Source organism: Triticum dicoccoides, chromosome 3A, assembly GCF_002162155.2.
Source record: "Triticum dicoccoides isolate Atlit2015 ecotype Zavitan chromosome 3A, WEW_v2.0, whole genome shotgun sequence".
Classification (NCBI taxonomy): domain Eukaryota; kingdom Viridiplantae; phylum Streptophyta; class Magnoliopsida; order Poales; family Poaceae; genus Triticum; species Triticum dicoccoides.
Genome location: NC_041384.1, coordinates 539,122,282 through 539,139,293, shown reverse-complemented (window position 1 = coordinate 539,139,293; position 17,012 = coordinate 539,122,282). Strand labels below are relative to the sequence as shown.

The 17,012-nt window shown below is 45.2% G+C and overlaps 1 protein-coding gene across 2 annotated transcripts; it reads left to right on the top strand.

The window, feature by feature from the left end:
* Positions 1 to 11,798: 11,798 nt before the first annotated feature.
* LOC119269044 (bifunctional riboflavin kinase/FMN phosphatase-like) lies at positions 11,799 to 15,593 on the top strand. Of its 2 annotated transcripts, none has more exons than XM_037550794.1 (10): positions 11,799 to 11,970; positions 12,261 to 12,447; positions 12,528 to 12,658; positions 13,033 to 13,102; positions 13,358 to 13,423; positions 13,842 to 13,996; positions 14,083 to 14,172; positions 14,285 to 14,436; positions 14,665 to 14,757; positions 15,000 to 15,593. In XM_037550794.1, exons 1-10 carry the CDS (start codon positions 11,907 to 11,909, stop codon positions 15,162 to 15,164), a joined length of 1,173 nt encoding a protein of 390 aa, XP_037406691.1. In that variant the 5' UTR covers positions 11,799 to 11,906; the 3' UTR covers positions 15,165 to 15,593. The 2 variants fall into 2 exon arrangements, with proteins under 2 accessions (XP_037406691.1, XP_037406690.1); XM_037550793.1 differs by having other exon boundaries at positions 11,809 to 11,970; positions 14,297 to 14,436.
* The last annotated feature ends 1,419 nt before the right edge of the window (positions 15,594 to 17,012 follow it).

The following is a 17,012-nucleotide window of genomic DNA, read 5'->3' as shown; positions in this document are numbered from 1 at the left end:
CAACAAGCAAGATGAGCATGGTCAAGTTGTCAGAAACAAGGCTCGTCTCGTTGCTCAAGGATACACTCAAGTTGAAGGAATTGACTTCGATGAAACATTTGCTCCAGTGGCTAGGCTTGAAGCCATTCCCATACTGCTAGCCTACACAAATCATCATAACATTCTTCTGTATCAAATGGATGTGAAGAGTGCCTTTCTCAATGGCAAGATTGAAGAAGAAGTGTATGTTGCACAACCGCCTGGTTTTGAAGATCCAAAACACCCTAATATGGTATACAAGCTCAACAAGGCACTGTATGGCCTCAAACAAGCCCCTCGTGCTTGGTATGACACACTCAAAAACTTCCTGAAGAGCAAAGGCTTCAAACCTGGTTCCCTGGATCCCACACTCTTCACAAAGACATATGATGGTGAACTGTTTGTATGCCAAATATATGTGGATGACATTATCTTCGGCTGCACTAATAAAAAATACAATGATGAGTTTGGACACATGATGCAAGAGCAATATCAGATGTCCATGATGGGTGAGCTGAAGTTCTTCCTTGGTCTTCAAATATGCCAGCAAAGCAACGGCATCTTCATATATCAAGAGAAATACCTCAAAGACTGCCTGAAGAAGTTTGGAATGCAAGACTGCAAAGGTTACACGACGCCAATGCCAACCAAAAGTCATCTAGGTCCTGACGCCAATGGTAAAGAGTTTGGTCAAAAGGTATACCGCTCCATGATTGGTTCTTTACTTTATTTATGTGCATCTAGGCCAGATATCATGCTTAGTGTTTGCATGTGTGCCCGATTCCAGGTGGCACCAAAGGAATCGCATCACCTAGCTGTGAAGCGAATTCTTCGATATTTGGCTTACACCCCAACACTAGGATTATGGTATCCAAAGGGCTCAGAGTTTCATCTAGTTGGATTCTTGGATGCTGATTATGCTGGTGACAAGGTGGATCGCAAGTCTACATCAGGCACATGTCACTTTCTGGGATGATCACTTGTTTGTTGGTCTTCAAAGAGCAGAACTATGTATCTCTCTCCACTGCTGAATCTGAATACATTGCTGCTGGATCTTGCTGCGCTCAGCTTCTATGGATGAAGCAAACACTCAAAGACTATGGTATCCATCTGAAGCAAGTACCACTCTACTGCGACAATGAAAGCGCTATCAAGATTGCCAACAACCCAGTTCAGCACTCGAAGACAAAGCACATTGAAATTCATCATCACTTTCTCAGAGATCATGTCATGAAGGAAGATATTGATATCATTCACGTCAACACTGAAGAGCAACTGGCAGATATCTTCACAAAGCCCTTGGATGAGAAAAGGTTTTGCAAGTTGCGGTGTGAGCTAAATATCTTGGAATCCTCAAATGTCCTATGATCAGGCACACATCCTAACACTTATGCATGTTGATGACTTAGATGTGCAACACACGAAGTAACGTATATCTTCAATTAATGAAGACTTACACTCTAAGTGTGAATACATTAACACGGAATTTGACTTCAGAACGCCACGATAATTGTGCGCCGTGTCTGGGTCTAATACTTCCTATATGGTGGGTAACGCCACCACCAAACTTTTGTTTGGAGTGTTTTCTGTTGGCGTTACATTTGCAAAGTCTTCGCATTTGGTTTGTCTTCAATATTAACATGTCTTCATGTTTATGTTCACTATATCGGTTTGATCTTATTCGGATATATTCATATATTAGCGTTCTGTCCTCTACAGCATTCACTTATAGATATGTCTTCTCGTTTGAATCTTTTGAACTAAGTGAATGTGATCGGACCCTAACCTTTCTATGCTCCCGTCTCAAATCTATCTATCCAAATCATAAGCATTCTATTTAAACCGTCGAATGTCTTCTCTGCGTCCTTGTCAGCAGAAGATACAAAGACAAACATTAAATCTATTTTAAATGCTCAATCCTTTTTGCCTGAAACCCAGAGAAGCGGGAACGACCACCCGACAATCCAGGCGTGCATGGGAACATGGAACAACCTCCAATGTGTTGCATGTTCGCCACGTGTCCCTCAGATGTGAACCGCCAGGGCACCTGCGTAATATCGTGGTGTCGTCCCTATCCTTATAAATACACAACACACCCAAGTCATTATCTCTTCTTCCACTTCTCCTTCTCGCACAAACCCTAGCACCGCCGCTAGCTCTCGACAATGCCGGCGACGAAGCGCTTGGCTGCCGCAACCTCATGAACGCCGTCCTCACGCCGGCCGTGGACATCGTATTCTCCGCCGTCGCCGTAGGTGTCCTCCGTCGCCAAGTTAGGGCACGGAAGATCGAACTGCTCGGCCTCATCTTCTACTCCGTCTAGTAGTTCTTCGTGTGGTAAATAAAACCTCTTTTTACAGTCCATTTGATCCGATAGATTCATCCTTTTCAACCACAAGTGGTTTCTGTCCCTACAAATTTGGATCTATCCTGTTCTGCATCTCATAACATGCCTAGTATATTCACTTATGCTTCACAAAGTAGTTAGATTCCTCACTTGTACTTATTCTTGGATTCGTACAAATATGGAACCGACTCTCAACATATGAGTGAATGTCTTCGCACTATGAGGTCAATGTCTTCTAAATTGATTTATCTTCAAAATCTTCTGAGAATGCATATGACCTCTTCCCCTTCCCTCGCATCTCTAATGCTGTCACAAGTACATGTCCATGGGAGAATCCCTTGGTTCTCATAGTCTGCATTCATTTGCAGAGTTCTTACAGCATCACATCAATTCTCCAGAAGCTAGTTCCTGTCTGACCAGCAGACGGAAGCCTTTGACAGTTTTGAAGCCATTCAGTCTGAACTACATGGCTGCAGATAAGTCAGCAAGGAAGGGAGGCAGGAAGCGCCGTGGGGATACATCAAAGGATTTGCCTGAAGATCTTTATGAGTTGTACAAGACTGATCCCAAAGAGGATTACAATCAGCGCAAAACACGAATCCAATGGATTCGAAGATATTGGCTCGAGCAATGGTTCAAATACAAGTTCGTGACCAAGGAGTATGCTGAGAAGAATGCCCTCAAGTGTCCTTGGGGTGATATTCTCTTTCGGAATCTTCCACCCAAGAACAGACCTGAAGCTATTGCTCAGGGTTTCTACCCTTGTATGGTTCGTGGACCACAGCCTGCAAATGCCGACCCATCATCACTACTATGGTGTCACGACGACAATCTGTTCAAGTGTAACCTTCAGTTTGCCAAAGCATCTGCCAAAGAGAACAAGAAATTGCTTGGGCTAGACTTCAACCCAGGTCCATCTGCTCCTCGTGATGATGGCACCCGTGATGCTGAACCCAATATTATCGGGCACTTTTACAACCTTGAAGGTCTCATAACACACATTGTTGTTCAGGGGGCAGCCGTGGAGCACTCTATAGATGACTCTGATTTTGATGAAGCGTCTGCTCCTCCCAAGCCAGAGAAGCAGAAGAAACCAAAGGCTTCAAAGCCCTCCTATGCACCAAAAGCTTCGCATGCGAAGCCTCTGACTACTGCACCTCCTGAAGCCAGTGTGCAGTCTGAAGATCTCTCACGCATCTCCAAGACTGAGAAGAGGAAGAAGCCCAATCAAACTTCTGGTCAGGAACTGACCCCGGTTGCCGTCTGAGGAACGAGAATGAAGCCATTGATCTGTCAAGTGACGACGATCTTGGCGATGATGCTCTTGAGCTGCTGATAAAGAGCAAAGAAGAGGCGGAGACCTTCAATGATCTACCCCTGTTTGATGTGGACATCTTGAACAACTTCATAGATGAATGGTTAGAAAACCCCAGCATCAACCTCGACGATCTTGAGCTTCCAATTGGCATCGGTGTCTCTTTTCACAGTGCCATTGCTTCTGAGGTGGCGCTGGCTCAGAAGATTGTTGAATTGGAGAACAAAATTGATTATGAGAAGGCTCAGTTCAAGAAGAATGTGGCCAACCTTAGTGTGGCTGATGTTCAAAGCTTCAAGCAGATGCTGCATGAGCTCAAAGAACAGTTCCACTAGAAGGCCAGGAAGCAAATCGTTCAAGAGAGAGAATGAAGTACTTTGCTGAGAAAAGTGTTCAAGCCCATAATGAAGTAGAAAAGCGCAAGACTCTAGGGCGCCCTGGCATCGACCCCAGAATGGCTGCCAAGAAGAAGAAGAAGCCTGTTGTGGCCCAAGCTGAAGCATCAAGGCAGGAAGAACCCCGCATTGTCTTCCCTGCCAGTATGACAGGCTCGAAGTCTAAGGTCCCCACAGCTGCTTCTGAACTCAAGAAAACAAGGGCAACTGAAGCCGAAGCCCGTAAGCGCAAGACCAAGAACACCACTGACAACGCTCCACCGACCAAGAAGAGAAAAACCAAGAAGAAAGAGCGGGCCGCTCCAACAGAGCCCCTTGTCATCGAGCCAATCTCAGTGGCTCGTCCTGCGTCTGAACACCGTGAGCGCTAGTTGATAGTTCATGAGCCTGCAGAGACTCGTGAAGCTAAAGAAGATCCAGCTGTTGACCCCACCGCAGCTGAAGACATTGGTCCCCAAGACAATGTTGAAGATGATGAAGTCCTTCCTCAGATTGAGCACAACATGGTATCATCGCCTGTTCTGACGAACAATGAACTCATCATCATTGGTCGTCCTTTGACGCCAATTGCTCAGGATGATTCATGGGCTGATCACCCTCAAATCTCCCCCCATCAAGAATCACCAAGTACTCCCCCACCTCAAGCCACCACTCCGGTGCTTGAAGATGATGACTTTGTGGTCCAGCCGACTCCCTCTCCAAAGGCGTCGCCCACACTCCGCAGGCTTCGCAAAGGACCAAGGCCACAAGTCACTCTGTCGAGCGTTCCAGAAGGAGAAGAGCACCACAATTCAGTGGCACAACAAGTGTTCCCTGACGCCACTCCAACTGTGAACGTCTCAGAGCCTGAAGCCAAAGCTGCTGAAGACATTCCGGCTGCATCAGCCGATGATCAAGAAGTACCCCGTCAAGAGGAAGAAGAACGTGTTGCTAGTTGCTACACCCCCGTCCAACCCTAAAGTTGTTCTCGAGGAGAACGTGTCCGACCCTCCAGCTACTCAAGTGGAGGTTGAAAATACTGAGGCGGCCACTAACGCCAATACTGAAGCCAATGACGTTGTCATGGCCGAAGCTAATGTGGCGCCTGAAGCTAATGTGGTGAATGCACCCGAAGCCAATGCTGCACCTGACGCAAATCTGCAGCCTGAAGCCAATGCCTCTGCTCCTGTGCCACCTCCAAGGCCACACACCATCGAGCAAGCATATGATCGTGGTCAGCTTGTTACCGTCCGCTTGCCAATTTTGGTTCGTCCGCCTGCTCTCGGACCTCAATTTGACTATCATGTGGAGCACCAACCTCAGGTACAGAAGCCAAAGCCAAGGCTGCCAAGGTTTCCAGGTACCGCAACTTCACCAGGACCCTTTAATGTAAATGGCTTCATTGCACACAACACCTTCTTTGATAGTGCCAAGAACCCCTACTCCAAGCCAAGAATTTCATCTGATCGATTCTGGAGCTACCAGCAGCATGGTTACTATTCCTGTGTACTCTATGATCAAGGGTGCATCTTTCCCCATATGTGTCTCGATAGTGAAGCTATTGCTGGACTGCCCTGCTTGGAAGAGGCACTTGATTGTTTCCGTGATGCTGGTCTTCTGAACTTTGTGACTGCCAAAGAACATTGGAATGAAGAGCTTCTGCTACAATTTTATACTACCCTCCACATTCGCGGCTACAACAGGGATCCGAAGACTTGGATCCTTGAGTGGATGACAGGTGATGTACACCACGAAGTCAAAGCCCAAGACATCATTGAGCTTACTGCCCTGCCCACTCCTGGTGAACACTATGAACCGGGTTGTCAGCTCCACCGCAATGCCTTGGAGAGCATCTTTCAGAAGCCAGAGCCCAACATGAGCCAAATGTTGAGCATGATGAAGCCACTGCCCCATGACGCTGACTATCCAAAGGAATTCTTTGTCAAAGACCTAGAGTATCTGCCCCACACTATTTATCACATCATCAGGCAAACTCTATGGCCTGTCAAAGGACATTCTCCTGCAGCGAAGCTTGAAGGAGCAATGAAGACATTGGTTTTCTATATCTTCAATGGCATCAGCTTCAATGCTCAAGACTTCTTCATCAGGCAATTGGCTACATCTGGCTCTGGTATCTTTGCTCTAAAGTTCTATGCTCCATGGGTAATGCGCCTCATCAAGCTTCACTCTGCTATCAACTATCAGCCTTCTGCGTGCAACCATCTCATATTCTTGCCAAAGGTTGATCTGTCTGTTGAAGGCATATACCCAGAGCCTGCCAAAGAGCCTGTTTATCTTCACAATGCTAATCACCAAAGCTTCACACAACACATTGAAGGAGTTCAGGCCGTCACTTGTGTTTATCCTTTGGTTGGCAATACACGTGCCCCTCATACCCAAACTGAAGCCACTGAAAGCACAATTGCTCAAAGGCCTTGGAAACGATCTCGTGTTCTCAATGACCGAGAGCTTCTAGTCGCCCTGCATCAGAAACAGGATAAGCATCATGACTGTCTCAAGCGTCAAATGCATAGCCTCTTGGTGGATGTCAATCGCATTCGCAACCTTGCCACCAAGAATGCGTTTTTCACTCATGAAACCTGTCGCCGGTCGTGGAAGAGTCTGACTCTGCTGAGCTCTGAAGATGATCTTCAACAGGATGGCTTCACGGAGAGATTCAAGTTTGATTACACTCCTCCATGGAACGCTCACTTGCGTCGGACTCCCTCACTCGAAGACTCTGACTATTCTTCCTCAGCTGCAACTGTTAATGCCAGAGTCATTGATGACCAAGATGATGCTACCTCACCACCTCCCACTTTGATGCGTATCGACACTGCACCAAGTTCGTCTGCACCACCAAACATCAATGACGACCCTGCTGCTTCGCCTACTCCTCACGGAAACGAGTAGAAAGCTCTATGTCTTCAAACCTTTTTGGTCATTACTAACAAAAGGGGAGAAGCATATGAGTTGATAGTCTTCAAGCGGGTCCATATGGGTGGTTTGCTATACTTTTTGCTACATTTGCCAAGTGCTTACAACTCTCGCTTTTGATACATTTGGTTCTTTGAGTTGTAACACTTAAACTTGATGGTCGTCTGCTACCTTTTCGGACAACTATGTGATGCAATGATAAATTCCGTATGTGCGACGATAAATTCCGCACGAAGTCATTTTGCAGACGTCCATTTTTCATTATGCATGTCATTATCTTTGCTATATCCCTTCATGCATGATGAATTGTCTTCATAAGTAGAAGAGGATCTCCGCAAGTACAACCTGCCATGTGCATTTGCATTCAAAAGCAAAATACTTATATGCACATCTTCAGGGGGAGCCTTTTTGCTACTTACGAAGACAATACCTCAATCCTTTACAATTTCACATACTTTATTCCCGTTGAAAAGTTCAACCAGTTTGTCATCAATCACCAAAAAGGGGGAGATTGTAAGTGCATCTAGTGCCACCCCTAGTTGGTTTTGGAGTATTGATGACAAACCTGGTTGAGGGACTAATGTGTTTGTGAGAATTGCAGGATAACACAGTTAGTAGTCCCTCATTGATTCGGTTTACCTACCGGAGATGACCCCTAAAAATGTGTGAAGACATTGAAGACAATGGTGGTATGTGAATATATTCACATTGAAGACTATGACATGAGAAGACATCGCATGAAGACTTTGGAGCGCGAAGACATAGTTGTTTCGTAGTTTCATTTTCTTCTTTGTTGGGTCATATGAACCACCGTACTGTTAAGTGGGGTCCAAGTAACAAAGTCAGAGTGACTAAAGTGATGCTCAACCACATCCTAAGTCTTCGAGTGAAGACAATAAGAGCAAATCTTATCCAGAGTTGGATAAGTCAGCTTTACTTGTAGCCCAAGTCAAGCTGCCGCGTGTGTTTGAAATCTGATCGTTGGAACACGTGTTAGTTCCTTGTGACCCAGGGTCATTTCGGACAAATCAGGTCGGGTTGCCTAGTGGCTATAAATAGCCCACCCCCTACACCATAAATTGGTGGCTGCTCAGAGTTAGTGCACGGCTTTTGTCATTTGAGAGCAACCCACCTCCGAAGCCTTTGAGAGAGAAATCTTTGCGAGGACAAAGCTCTAAACACCCAGAGCCAAAGAGTATTAGGCATCACTGAAGTCTTTCTGTCTGTGTGATTTGAAGACTTGTTACACTTGAGGACTGTGAATCCTCTAGCCGGTTAGGCGTCACGTTCTGAGCATCCAAGAGTCATTGTGGATCGCTGGTGAACGAAGTCTGTGAAGGTTTGGAAGTATACCTTGAAGACTTAACTGAGTGATTGGGCGAGGACTCTGTGTCCTTAGCTCAAGGGGAATAAGGTGAAGATGCGGTCTTCTGAGTTGAATCTCATCCTCCCAAACCAGACGTACAGTTGTCACAGCAACTGGAACTGGTCCAACAAATCCTTGTCTTCACCAAGCAACTGGTTCTATCCCTTCCTTCTCTTTATTTACAGTTGGTCTTTGTGAAGTCATTGCCTGCTTGCATTATCTGTTTGTCTTCACTTTGTGACTGTTTGTTCTAATTGGCTTCATACCATCTTCCATCATGATCCATACTGCCTAGCTGCTAATAGTCTTCGTGCTTTCACTTCTTTGAATACTTGACTATGGCTTGCCTAGTGTAGTCTACCTTCCGCTACATGTTAATAGGTTCATTTCTATCGTTTGTCTTCGAAAGTTCCATGTTTTGAAGACTTTCATAAAAATCGCCTATTCACACCCCCTCTAGTCGATCACTAGCACTTTCATCCTCGCAAGCATCTCTTTCTCTCAAAGGCTTCGGAGGTGGGTTGCTCTCAAACGATAAAAGCCGTGCACTAAGTCTGAGCAGCCACCAATTTGTGGTGTAGGGGGTGGGCTATTTATAGCCTGGAGGCAACCCGACATGATATGTCCAAAACAACCCTGGGTCACTAAGGAACCGACACGTGTCCAACGGTCGGATTTCAAACACACGGGCAGCTTGGCTTAGGCTACAAGCAAAGCTGGCTTATCCAACTCTGAATAAGATTTGCTCTCATTGTCTTCGCTTGAAGACATAGGATTTTGGTTGAGCATCACATCAGTCATCTGACTTTGTTCACTAGGACCCCACTTAACAGTACCGTAGTTCCTATGACTCGATAAAGAAGAAAAGGAAACTACGAAACAACTATGTCTTCGCACTCCATAGTCTTCAAGTGAATGTCTTCACAAGTCATTATCTTCATCGTGAATGTCTTTATGAACCACCATTGTATTTAATGTCTTCATACAATTTTATGGGTCATCTCTGGTAGGTAAACCGAATCAATGAAGGACTACTACCTGTGTTATCCTGCAATTCTCACAAACACATTAGTTCCTCAACCAAGTTTGTCGTCAATATTCCAAAACCAACTAGAGGTGGCACTAGATGCACTTACAAGTGCCTACTCCGCTTCCGTGAAGCCAAGGCGGGGGTCAACGATGATCTGCGCTGAATCAGGCAAGGCACCGGCTGTGTATGCTGGCGACAAGGTAGCGGTGGCCAACGTGGGACCCAAGCGATGTCGGCCTCCATGGTCTACTTTTCCTCGGTTCGGTGGTGGCCGCGGGCATGCTGGCCGCCTCCGCTGGTAGGGTGTGGTTACGCCTACGTTTGAGACGGATGGCGTGGCCGTAGGCGCGGGAGGAGCATGACGACACGGCGGCGTCCGCTGCATCCACGATGCCTGTGCCACCGTGCTCCCACGCATGACGGCGTTGAACAACTAGCTACTCCTTTGGGAGCTGCCTTGGAGCCGCGAGTTGCTACACCAGGGATGTAACGCCTGGACACACTCGCTAGCGTCATTACTAGACTGACCTCATAGATCAATGCTAGTATTTTCTGCGCTCTTTGTCCTCACTCGTGCGCACTGGAGACCAACTTTCCGTTCGGTCACCCATCCTGAAATTACACTAAGCCGAGCACACTTAACTTTGGAGTTCTTTTCGAATGGGCTCCAAGAAAAGAAGGAATTTCTTATTGATATAAGTATCCCTAATAAGTCAGGATATCACATACACCTCACTACCCCCACTCAGAGGAACCGACGTCCTAGTCGGCCACAGGACGTTCCCTCTTGGCGCATACGTCCGTGCGTCTAGTCCAGCACATGTGCCATGTCGTGTGCCACGACGGGTCACAAACGCCATGCACAGCATGATCGCGTACCTGGCCCGCAAACATCCGTGCAACCGCAAGGGTCGGCTCTGATACCAACTTGTAATACTCCGGACACATCCGCCGCGGCCGTTACTCCTGACGGGATCTAGACTGGCCTCCACAATAATAGTCTTTCCTGTGCACTTTGTCCTCACTCGTGCGCACCCGAAACCAACTTCCTGGCCGATCACCCATCCTAAAATCACTCCAAGCTGAGCACGCTTAACGTTGAAGTTCTTTCCGAATGGGCTCCCGAAAAAAAAGGAATTCCTTATTGATATAAGTAAGCTATCATCCCTGATAAGCCAGGCTATCACAAGGGGTCAGCTTGGAGCGGCAGCTTGCTCCTTCGCTTGCCCGCCTGCAGCCTCGCCCATGGTGCTGACGGCCTAGGGTGGCGAGGGAGGTGGACCAGTGAGTTGCCTAACTCGTATCAGGCGGGCTCGGTAGGCCACGTAGCCGACTTTTATGTCGTAGAACTCCTCTTCCTGCTTGTCGAATGCCATGGAGAGTGAATATGGTGCAAGGAGGAGGTGTGGTGCGGTTCTTGCCCGGCGTATGGCCTCGTTTAAATAGCGGGCGGACTCGAAGAGCCAATCGGCGTTGTGTTTAATGTCGGCCAGCTGGCGGACAGAAGTGTTGCCGGAGTAGGTTTCTCGGCACACATGCGGGTTTAATGAAGGTAGCGAGGCTGTCTGAAGCCGGTTGAATGCAGCGAGGAGTTGTGTTCAGCCGTGCGTGCAGCGAGTGACACTCTTTCGGCCGGCACGCCACTTCAATGCCGGCTTCAATGAGAGTTTATGTCTGCTCTAGGTCGGCATTAATAGGAGTGACCGCTCCACGATAGCATGAATGCGGGCAGCTGGCATCGGACGGAAATACACGCGGGCGAGGGAGGGGTTTTTTTGGGCCAGGTTAGTCGGACGCAAGCATCACTGCTACCTGGACGTCTACAAAGCGCACCTTAGTTTGTCTCCCGTTTGTCGGATAAAATTCGTTTAAATCGCTCGCAAAGCCTTTTAGTTTATCTTCGGTTTGCGAGAAAAAGTGAGCGGGGACAGCGGATTGATATATGATTTGGGTCTGTCTAGGACACATCTAATTATGTCACATCTAAGCTGATGTTTACTCTGTTTGTGGTTTTTTTTTGTTTCTTGTTGATGCATTATACTCCCTCCGTTCCCAAATACTTGTTTTTCTAGGCATTTCAAATGGACACAACATATGGATGTATGTAGACATATTTTAAAGTGTAGATTCGTTCATTTTGTTTCGTATGTAGTCACTTGTTGAAATCTCTAGAAAGACAAATATTTGGGAACGAAGAGAATATATATTTGTGAAAGCTTAGATGTGACATCTTTAAAAAACATCTAGATATGAATTAGACAAACTGATATGATTTTGGATGCAAAACACGTCCGAACTCTTGCCGCGGCATCCGCCACTAGGCACGGAATCGACCAATTGCGTCCCCGAACCTGACCGGTCGCGCATCGTTGCAAATGGACTCCGATTCCACCTATCCCCTCGTCGGCCTCCTTCCGTCCCGGCCCTTTAAATCCCACGAGCAGCCCTCCCTCCCTCCCACGGCGCCCACACCCGCTAATCTCCTCCGTGACTCGCCTCGTCTCCTCCGCGATTCATCCATGGCAGCGACGCATCGGGTCTCCGCCGTGATCTTCGACCTCGACGGCACCCTCTTGGACACAGGTACGCGGATCCGCTCGCTCTCAAGCTCAAGCCGCCGTCCCGTGCCGTTCGATGCTCCGCCTAGTTCGGTCGATGTGTCCTATGCTCGAATAGTTACACAAGGATTTGTTTTTTCTGTTCGTGGCGGGATGTTTGGTCATCTCCTCCAAACCTACGCCCTGCATTCGAAGCACGATTTGTTGTGCCGAGGCGCTGCCTTTCCAGTAAAGCAGAGTAAAAGTGCAATATGAAAGTAGCTTAAAAAAAGTTCAATATGGAGTTTGTAAAGTGTGGTGTGTCTCTTGGTGCAGAGAGGGCAACAAGGGACGTCTTGAAAGAGTTCTTGGGGACCTACGGGGAGGTCCCAGATGCGGCCAAGGAGGAGAAGCGGTTGGGGCAGATGCACAGGGAGTCCACGACCGGGATCATCGCAGACTATGGGTTGCCCATCACCGTCGAGGAGTATTCAGAGGCAATATACCCGCTGTATATCAAAAGGTTTGGTTCGTTTTGCTCAGCTGAACAAGTGTCAGTCACGATTAACGGAAGCACTGAACTTGGCCTCATTTGTTCTCCAGGTGGCAAAGGGCAAGCCCACTTCCAGGGGTTAACAGGCTTCTCAAGCACCTCTACAAGAACGGAGTACCCCTGGCACTCGCTTCAAATTCCATCAGGAGAAATATCGATCACAAAATTTTGAAACTAGGAGGTCTGAACCTTTCTTCAATCTACATGGGATAACTTGCCACCCCTTTTGGTATTCCACAAGTGCCACTTGGAATGCAACAAGTACTTTTTGTTCTACTAAAGGAAAGAATAAATCCGTCGATATAGTACCAAGTCATTAGTTTGATGAAAGAAATTGTGGCATTGCTTGATCTGTCATGACTATCTTCTGAGTTTCCATGCTCACAGTTTGGGTGTACTAATCGTTGTTAATTATGATTTTCAGTCATCTGTGCCCTAGACATTCGCTTGCACAAACACAAAACTTATAGCAGTTATGGAATTTTTATGAAGTGCTAGATTTATTTATGTTATGAATTGTATGCTGATCTGTTAAAATCTTTACTTGTTTTCCAGAACTGAAAGACTGCTTTTCGGTGGTTCTTGGTGGTGATCAGGTCCCTCATGGAAAACCTTGCCCTGACATGTGCGTACTTCAAAATTTTACAAAATGTTTGTTGCACGTTTCTGCAGCGATTAGCATGTACAAACTGCACTATTTCTGTGCAACATCATACGGTGTAACTTGCAGTGAAATTACCTGTGTGTCCCAGGAACATTCACGTATAATGTCATCTTATTTGACCATATAGCATAACCAATTTTTGGTGAAAACATGATTTAAAGCATCTTTTGCTTTGTGCATAACATTGCTGATTATGTGTCATCAATGCTTTTGTAGATTTCTGGAGGCCGCAAAGAGGCTTGGTGTAAATCCGTCGTCATGTTTGGTCATAGAAGATTCTCTGTAAGTATAGCAAACACTACTCCCGTACAGGCTTTTCCCCCCAATGATGGTTAGTTTTCCTTTTGAAAGGGAAATGGAAGAAGTTTAGGTTTCATACGAGATTTAGCTTATCCGACAACAGACAACTTGTTAGAATGTGCATCATAGTATGGATAGCAGCCTTAAATAGCCGAACATAGACATAGTAGCGATATAGTTGCGCTAAGAAAACCAAATTTAGAAGCTAGTGCTTATATGCTTTTTATTTTATTTTTCAAATGCATTTTCCAAGTGTTGACACCCAAGACAATTGCACTTTAGAGTATAGTACCATGCCAAATTTCTGCACTCATGGAGATATTAACGTTGCTTTTGTTAAAAGATAATACCTGTTTTGTATTTAATTGAACTTACTGCTTTGCTGGCAAAATGTTCTCAGTGTTGGAGTTCAGGCTGCCAAGGCTTCTGGGGCGAAGGTAGTTGCTGTTCCATCACTGCAAAGTCAAAGGCATTGTTACTCAATTGCTGATCTCATCCTCTATTCACTGCTAGACTTCCATCCTGAGTTGTGGGGTCTTCCCCCATTTGAAGATCGTAATTCTTTCTCCATTAACCACCAGCTTCATTTTTGTTGACTTATTTCAATTATTTAAGTCTGCTGGCTGCCATTTATGTTGCAGGCATCCAAGGTGCTTTGGCCATGGAACCATTACTCTCAAATGCTCAGATAGGTGATGCGGTTCAAAACAATACTCATACACTTATAGCAGGTCGGATACCTTCTTATGTTCTTCTAATATGTCAACAGCTGATAATATTACACTTCTTAGCACATAGTGGTTTGCAAAATACTGTAACAGCACATTTTTTAACACAGAACAGTTTTTGCAACAGGTGAGTGCACCTACGACTCTATTCCTGATCAAATATCAGGAATTTTCTTTGGTTGGGCCAAGTCAGAAACTTATGGAGTCTTTAAAGCGGTGGTCAGCACTGGGTGGGATCTTTCACCGGGAAAATTCGAAAGAGTGATGGTTGGTATTTTAAATTTAGTCTTATCTCTTGGCTATTCTGCACCTTTAAGATGTGTTAACTGCCCATTGTCATTTACAAATTTAAAGGGTTGTGTTTTCTGGGAGTTCTGTTGCTGTAGGTTAACACATGCAAAATACTCCAGACTTTGCTAACTGCTGTGGCATTATTGCCAAAGGATTGTAAAACGAAATAATTTGCCAGCCTTGAACTGTGGTTGTCCTTTTCAGCACATATGCTTTCTTGATTCTCACAACAAGGCCAAAACAGAGGATTCCTTGGAGCTTCTATTAATTGGCTACATCCGGAAGCTCCAAAGCTCGGTAATGACCTTATCATGTAAATAAATGTAAATTCATGAAGTTGACACTCTGTATTCATTATGCTGTGTATTTTATTTCTTCATTTACACTATTTCCATTTGGTACTCTACTATGGACCCTCTCCGCCATGTAACACAGAAGTCCGCTAGACAGAACCAAGCATATTAAATTACAACTTTGTCATATGACCATTGTCAAAACCTTGAATGCAAGTCCAAACATGATTATAACCTTTGTTGCAGGAAAATATATCTCAAGCAATGAGCATAACTGACGAAGACCAGGCCACTGCAAGAGATGCACTAGACCTCCCAGCTTTCTGTGAATATGCAAAGACAAGGGGTGCATTGGACCTCCCAGCCTTACCTGAATATGCAGAGCCACGAAACGGACTTCTTCTTGCCTGATGCCTGGCGTGCCACTACAGGCTATCTGATATTATTGACAAAAATTATGGGTATCGCTTATTTCCCTTATAAAGGCATGTAGGGATTGCTGGGAGAGTTGGAAGAGCTGCCGGGAACGAAGCTTGCACTACATTCATGAAGGTGGAATCTCTCGATATTCTCAATTTCTTGGTATCTTTTGACAGACTCACATCAGAAGATACACTGTAATATTTTATCTATCATTGTGTGTGCCTTGTCGTGTGGATAAAATGTGTACAGACAATGAAGTGGGGGGAGGGGGTAGAAAATGATTATTTACGGGCTGATAGTTTTAAGCATTTCTCATGTATACTCTTGGAAGGAGCTCGTTTTGTGCCTGTATGTGCTCACGGCCATAACCGGTGGCAGGATGAGAAATGTAGGGAAGCAGCAGGGATGTTCCATGTCCATCCTGACCATCCAAATTGCTACTCCCTCTGTTCACAAATATAAAGATGTTTTGGGTATTTCAATATAGCTACATACGGACACACTAAAACGTGTGTATATACATTTGATTCAGGAGAAAGTTAGAACATCTTATATTTGTGAAAGGATGCAGTAATGTATATATCAAAATAAGTATGCTCTGTCAAATAATGTTCCAAGAGAAAGACATGTTCTTGCACATTAGCTAAAGTACTCATGTAAGTATACATGTACAAAAGTTATTCTTTGTATGAAGTGTGATCGAGCAGCCGGCTATTTTCGGAAGCATTTGGAAACTCCAAAACGCATGAATGATCTTTTGCCAAAAACAGCACGACATAATGTGTTTTCATCTTGATAAAGCTAGCCATAATGGAAAATATGAAGGAGAACCTGAGTATCAGCGCACCGTATACGCAAAAAAAATAGTAATTCAAAAAAAGTTCAAAAAATTCCAAATCTTTTTTGGTATCAAACATGATCAAGTATTGTAGTCGTATAAAAAGATTCGTCAGAGAATGACTTTCGTTGCATCATGGGTCGAAGATTTGGCAAAAAAAGCGCTATATACAAGTACTATACATGCTATATTGTCGTCATAAACTTGTCTTTTTTGTCCCGAAGTCAATTGAAATCATTTCTTGTCCAAACTTTTATATGGGTACAATACCTGATCATCTTTGATTCCAAACAAGATTTGGATTTTTTTTTGAATTACTAATTTTTTTTTGCGCATATAGGGTGCACGGGCACCCGAGAACATCAAGTTTCCGTCCTAGCCATAATGGCCTTCCCTAAAAAAATAGCCTGAGGAAAAAGGGAGCGGAAAAGGCATGATAAGTCTGGAGGCCGGAGCAAGTCTTTTCCTCACAAGTTTGACAACAGAGAAAAACAATTCAATCTTGGCTGTGCGTAAAACAAGCAAACAAAATTCCAGTAAACTAACACAGTTCATATACATGCCCAAACTGTTGACTTCCTCATTGCCAAGATGAAAATTTCAAGGAGAAATTGCTTTCTGAAAAGTGGTCAGCAGGCAATTAACCTCATTCCGGCAGGCAATTTTGTAGGAACAAAAGAGGCATATACTTGTCAAAAGAAAAATAACAGAATCAACTCACGGCACTTAGGCAATTCTGGTCACGAAAGATGGGCAATATGTAACGAAATCTGAGGCAAATACATGCTAAAAGAGAAGCAACTAGATCATGGGTGCTATGTAGCAAGAAAATAGGAGATCTAGGCAACTTCGAATTGAAATTGCGGCAATTCTTCACTGTCCGCTGGCAACAACAGGCCAACCAAACTAGCAAAGATCTCCCCGTGCTGCTCCAAGATAGACTCATGCAAAAAAAAAGACTCATTGACTGAATAAGCTGGGCCCCGGGCAACCAGGGT

Coding starts and splice junctions, on each gene's coding strand:
- LOC119269044 (XM_037550794.1), top strand. CDS start 11,907: ATGGCAGCGACGCATCGGGTCTCCGCCGTGATCTTCGACCTCGACGGC. Junction 12,448..12,527: donor TACCCGCTGTATATCAAAAG/GTTTGGTTCGTT, acceptor TTTGTTCTCCAG/GTGGCAAAGGGCAAGCCCAC. Junction 13,997..14,082: donor TCTTCCCCCATTTGAAGATC/GTAATTCTTTCT, acceptor TTTATGTTGCAG/GCATCCAAGGTGCTTTGGCC.